The sequence below is a fragment of the Mercenaria mercenaria genome, chromosome 1 (assembly GCF_021730395.1).
Source record: "Mercenaria mercenaria strain notata chromosome 1, MADL_Memer_1, whole genome shotgun sequence".
NCBI classification, from domain to species: Eukaryota; Metazoa; Mollusca; class Bivalvia; order Venerida; family Veneridae; genus Mercenaria; species Mercenaria mercenaria.
Genome location: NC_069361.1, coordinates 50,923,125 through 50,929,811, shown reverse-complemented (window position 1 = coordinate 50,929,811; position 6,687 = coordinate 50,923,125). Strand labels below are relative to the sequence as shown.

General features: G+C 32.7%; 1 protein-coding gene across 2 annotated transcripts; it reads left to right on the top strand.

Moving 5' to 3' along the window:
• Nucleotides 1–284: 284 nt before the first annotated feature.
• LOC128558409 (uncharacterized) lies at nt 285–5,298 on the top strand. 2 transcript variants are annotated; one of them, XM_053547437.1, is made up of 2 exons: nt 285–815; nt 3,860–5,298. In XM_053547437.1, the coding sequence occupies exons 1-2, from the start codon at nt 767–769 to the stop codon at nt 4,393–4,395; spliced, it is 585 nt and encodes a 194-aa protein (XP_053403412.1). In that variant the 5' UTR covers nt 285–766; the 3' UTR covers nt 4,396–5,298. The 2 variants fall into 2 exon arrangements, with proteins under 2 accessions (XP_053403412.1, XP_053403411.1); XM_053547436.1 differs by having other exon boundaries at nt 285–828.
• The last annotated feature ends 1,389 nt before the right edge of the window (nt 5,299–6,687 follow it).

Below are 6,687 nucleotides of genomic sequence, written 5' to 3'. Positions count from 1 at the left end.
GTTAGATATTTTCTTGTATGCCCTTACAAAAATACAAATAGTAACCAGCTTTTACCGAATTTAAACTACCTGTAGTCAACCGTTTATCTTACATATAAAAATATTATTCCGTTAACAATAATTGAACTGCAACAATATTTCTTATCATACTTAGGAAAATATTGTTCGTTATTTGCTTTATTTACATTAACTAATGAGGTTGTTTGATGTCTGCGTAGATCTTATATTACGAGTAATTTCCCGCTTCTCATTGATGCATGAACTCGATATCTAACAGCTGAATGTCAGTTCGCGATAGGTAGCCGGAGAGGAAAGACGTATTGTGTATCCTGTGTCGCGCTGTCATAATAATTACTTTACAAGCAGAAGGAGCTAGTGTATTGATTATTCAATCCGGAGATTGTTTAATAGTGTCGTCTGCTGTAAATATATTCATGAGAGTTAATTGTTTGGAAAAATATTGAACTAATAAAATATCAAATACAGAGGACACACAAAAATGACTTGTGTTCTACCAGTGACACCATTTTATACAAAGACTTTCAACAAGGATGCCAGTGTGGAGTTACAAAATAGAGGATTTGATAATTTTGATTTTGGCTGGATAAATGCTCAACATGTAAAGCCTGGATTATTAAATGAACACATGCCCAACCCAGTGTCGGATAGACACAAGTACAGGATTGTCGGTATCGTGCCAAGATGAAGTTACAAGTGACCTGTCTGCAACCATAAAACACGTGAAATTTGATATGCATAATGAAGAATGTCAAGACACATATTTAAAGGCAACAGACAAGAAAAAGTATATACAGGTACCTATAAGAGGTTAGTTGTTTTCTTATTTTCATCTTCTTTAATTTAATGTTGTCAATAAAATGAATGGTAACTAGGGCGTTAACTCACATGTATCGGATATATGCGTTAAATAACCTAATTGCAGTTAAGGTAAATTAAACGTTTCATGTTAACTTATTATTAATATTATCTTTGAACTACGTCAGGGATATAAAAGTGCCAATTGTATGCACAGTAGTGGTTCACAAAATGTTATTTACATCAATAAACAAAATCATTTTCTAAAAAAATTAGTCGAGCGCGAGCACACGCTTAAACTGTTAAAGGCACGTGCCGCCACTGTTATCAATTCATACTCGTAAAAATTAATTTTCCCCATTTCATCGCTAACCAGTTGACTGAGCACGGCCCGTGCTGTCTTTTGAAGACTTCTTTTATTCAGACACCTGTAATGACCTCTTTTAACAAAATAAAATATCTCATCTTATCGTCCCTTTTTGTTGACTTGGTATTCGTTTACATTATTTATGTTTAAATCTTCAGCTAACATATCCATTTGCATCTAAATTGAAAGTAGTGGTATTATTCCCCGCGAATCTGTATCAGAATATTTTGTCTGGGAAGGGCCAGCCCGCTAATGTTGTCAAAACTTGTGGCCCAACCCTTTTGCTTTTATATATAATCTGTATATCCATGCATTTATAATATTCTTAAATTTAGTTCGACTTTTGTATGCATGTCTTGAAAATTTGTATTGAAGAAAGCAATAAAATATGATTAAACTAAATATTTTGTATCTTTTATCCCGCAACACTGTTTTAACATGTTTTAAACATCAAGATTATGACCGCGCTTCAAGGTTAAAACTTTCTACAAGCCGGATACAATAATTATTAATACATTAGAATGTTTTTTGTCCTCCTGGTAGAGAAAATGTATAATATTTTAAGTACAGGTTATCACACGCTTAGCATATATATCACATCTAAAATATATTTCACTTTAGGTCAATGAAACAATTGTAACTACCAAATCTAATTTACTACATTATATATTCTGCAATAAGATTTATGTGAATTAAACTATCTCACATTATTCTATTTTTTAAAATGTCTCCAAATGTATCTTCAGTAATGTAATATATTTATTAAACTGATGGCTATTTGACAGGTCTTTATCGTTTGATCTCTGTTTCCTTATAACAAATTTGTTAAACGTCTTAAGAATTAACTTTTTAAAACAGTTCATTAAAAGTTAAATTTATATATCGAACACCACTTGTAGATTCAGACAAACCCGACGTTATTTAGACTAAGTATGTATAAGGATATAAAAATGCCTCGAGGAAAACTGTCATATATTTCGATAAAATATATATATATATATACGAGACATCATTAATAAATTGTGTTGCATTGTGCAATTACAGTACAACCTCTCCAGAGCTGTCCTCTCTTAAGCAAAAACCTTTCTATAACAGCATCATCAAATTTTCCCCAAGCTGAAATTTACTGTCAGATTTACCTCTCCAGAACAACAACCTCTACATAACAGTCACTTTTTTTATCTCCAAAAGTGTGTTGCTCTACAGAGGCTGCACTGTATTAGAGTAATATAATTCAAATACTTATACCCACTCGAAATGACGGCAAAATGTACATCAACAAATTCATTATCCTGTTATCATCAACAATCAAGTTTTCAGTACTTGTTTTGCACATCGATCTGTTTCATCTGGTCATTGTTGTAATCAGCATAAGATCTGGCTTGAAAAACAGGTACGCTAATTGTATTTGGCGGATAAAAAGCTGTGTAATGCTTTTCATGTTTGCAAGGTTCAAGTGTGATACTGTCTCTTGTCCATGTTGCTCTCATTTGTGATGGCGAATGTTCAAATGAGGATAGAAGGAAATCCTTCGGGAAAAAACATTTCTAAGATAACAAGCAGTCACTGGAATCTTCCTGATTCAAAATGATAGTAGGACCTGCTTCATGTAGCTTTCAAGAAAGGTCTCTTGTTATAATATAAATTCTATAATAAGACATGGATTAGAATCACCGTGTTTTATTAGCAGAATCTGCTCTTCATTTCTACATGTTATATCTTCCTAATTCGTAAATGTGGTTAGTTCTACCAAAGGCTCAAGTAACATAAAATAAAGTTATTAGATTTGGACATGAACGATATATCCAGTGATGACCAGAACATTCACTTTTTTGATTCACTTGCGTGGTTAAATTGATATGAAAAAAGTAAAGCAAGTCTTGAACAAGATTTCACTCACATTGAACATTTCTTCTACAGTTATCCCTTCTTCATGTAAAACTATATTTTGCACATGCTCGTTGAATTTAAAGGGACCGGCTTCCAGATCGTTCGACAAAAACAAAAATATTTTGTTTAGATATATGGAAATAACTGCTATATTTCTTAAGAAGGCTTTAAAACTTAATTACTGACAAAAACACATGAGAATTTGCTGTTTTTACTACTTTTTACGATGAAATTCGAAAAGCGTATGTAATTTTACTCAAGGTAAACTGTCTCGATTATAAATATCTAAATTTTGAAGTCAAAATTCACTAATTCCGCTATAACGCTATTGGTTACGACGAAGGGAAAATGTCTTTTATTGCCGGGGCGGTCCGGGGTTCGATTCCCGACGCGGGCATCTTTTTTTTTTCTTGATTTGGAATTTTTAAAATATTTTAGAAACGAAAATTCATATTCTAATGTTCATAATATGACCAAACTTCAATTTGAAAGAAAGATTATTTTTAGCCAAATCTGGAGGTCAGTGCATTTAAACGTAAAAGATATTTTATTGTCTTCCAATGTCAGTAAAATAACGTCGTTGAGAAGTATTAAAGTACCGTCTAATTTATATATCTTAAAAAAACATTACAGCATTTAAACAACATCATTTCTTGTTTATCATTTTCTATTTTAACTGTGTTATCTAATAAGTTAAAAATAACTTTGCAACTATTACTTGTTATTTTACATGAAAACATGTATCACACTCACTTTGTTATACTTGTTTCGCTCTTTATTCCATAGGTAATAACCAGTTTGAAATCTGCAAAAAGACGCAAACGAAACCAGAGCCACAGAATTCAACAACGCACGGAGTCAAACGAAAAACAGATGTTACGGAGTCCGAAGAAGTATATATTCCATCCAAACGAGTCTCGCCATTCTTAAACACACCCAAGGAAAGAAAAGACGAACGAAAGAACATTTTGAAAATTTCAGTTAAAAAGTTAAAACAGTTGGACGACCCCGAAATATTTCTAAGGAGAACAGTTCTAGTAAATAATACAATGAAAAAACTTCAGAGGGAATTACGAGCAGAAAATCTTAGAACTAAAAATAGAAAGTATTTTAGTGGATATGAAGTATTGAACAATAATTGTATGTCAGATGCTTATTTAATTGATGACCCCTTTCTGAGTGGTGTTCATGAGAAAATCACAGACGATATGACTGACACACTCATTAATAACGTGTTACATGTAGATGATTCACCAAATAACATATCTAAAGAAACTGATATTGAGGAAGTTCATACTGTCAAAGACAGTGGAAATCCCTGAAACACTGCTGATACTTAATTAAGTCTTTCATCTTCTTCATATCATTAAAAGGAAATTGAAGAAGCAATTCAAATACATTAAGCGTAAGAAAAGAGCGTATCCATCATACCTGTTAAGATGATAGTTGGAGGGAGCAAGCAGATGCAACGGAAACAGTTGTTAAGAAAACTTAATATAAGATACTTGTGAATCCGCTTACCTAGTTCGAAATAACACTGAAACTAAACAAAACAATGACAAACTTTCAGTGAAGTAAGATTCAGTTGTGCATCTTAATCAAAGCCCAACATTCTTCACCCAGCTAAAGTATACATACAATTCAAAAGTATTTGCGTGCAGTAAAGGTAATTCGTACAGCAATCATTCAAGTTAACAAGAAATTGTTTTTACTTGATCAAAAGTTGGCAAGCAAGCCCTTATCGCATTCCTCCAATACATTCTTTGCTGCATTTGACATAAATCATTCGATACAAAGCCAAATGCTTTTAATAAAGAATCATTATCTGTAAATATATTGTTTGGGATCAACAGAATGATTGTTTCGGGGAATTAGGATCAGTGGAAAGCAAAGAGATTGAGAATGAGGAGAGGTCTCTTCTTTGAATGCGTTTCATTTTATCTGTCTAGTCATATCTTTTTATTGATTTAACAAATTTGTTAAAAGTACATTTCATGAATTCGTACAACATATTCTGCTTTAAAATTTGTAAAATTGAAAAATGGACATTTCAAATTGAAAATTTTAGTTGTCTCTTTTATGCGATTATAGGTGAAACAAAGTTATTTCTCTAGAAAAATTGTTCATAAATGCATTTCTGCTCCGATAATTGCAAATCTGAATCTTTTCAACGATAGTGTACCTACATGACATTGTATATAATGAAAAATAAACCAGTTTCTTTTCGTTAATTCAATTCACAAAGGGGGCCTCCGTGGCCGAGTGGTTAAGATCGCTGACTTCAAATCACTTGCCCCTCATCGATGTGGGTTCAAGCCTCACTCGGGGCCTTGAATTCTTCATGTGAGGAAGCCATCCGGCTGGCTTACGGGAGGTCGGTGGTTCTACCCAGGTACCCGCTCGTGATGAAATAATGCACGGAGGGGCACCTGGGGTCTTCCTCCACCATTAAAGCTGGAAAGTCGCCATATGACCTATCATGTGTCGGTGCGACGTTAAATCCAACAAAATAAAATAAATAAACAATTCACAATTTTTTTTCCTCAAAACACCAATAGAAACCTTTACTAATGTTATGTTTTCTCCCAAATCTTCTTAGGCATTTAAATACATTACGAGACTTTAAATGGTATGGTTTTATTTATTGTGATTGCTCAACCTTCAAGCTCATTATTACTACACTCGTCTACAAAACACTTACAGAAAATATGAAGCATATTAAGCAATTATTGTGTGCAATTTAATGCATGTTTGCGTTCCAATATGTTTCTCCTTAAGAATTTACATGTTGCAGACCTAACTAAATGCATTTACGTATTGATCAGTTAGAATATATTGTCTGCTTTCCTGGATATATGACTTAAGGTTGAGAAATATATATATATATATATGCACTTGCACGATTCGCTCATAGCAACCTTATAATAAAATGGATAGAATTTCATTGAAGCTGCTTCCATTGTAATCAGAAACATTTGCAGTCTACTTTAAAGGAAATTATATCAAAGTATGTTATCTTTTACATCAATTTCGTTTGAATAAAGTATTCATGTTGTTATTGATACTTGTTGAATGGGCATGATAGCGTTATCTCCATCCGTTTATAATGTAATATGATTTGTACTATTAAATTGATTATAACAGTTGCAAGACTCAAATGTTTGTAATAGCTCAACCAATTACAGTGATAACATTACTGGGGTTCGTTTGAGACAGGTGTCAAATAATGGAACTATTTTATCTTACATGAAATTCGATTTGATCTGACGATCTGACAAAAATACACCACTCGCTAAAATCCATTGAGAAAGGAAGAAAGCAGTCCGATAGCATATTTGGTTGGTCTGATTCTGCCAATGAGATGGAAATAAATGCGCAACACAGCTTACGTCTTATAGAAATATTATGCATACTTTCAGATACGTCAATAATCTCCTTAAAAGGCGATATAATTTAGATATTACGCTAACCTGATTCAAGCATGTCTTTTGATTACGTAATTTTCGTCTTTTATATCTTTAAATCGCCAATGGATTGTTAATAGTGTGTCTGTTTTTGACAAAAAGTCTAAATAAGCATCATTTTTATTTTGTAATGTTAATGTACGCTTAAAA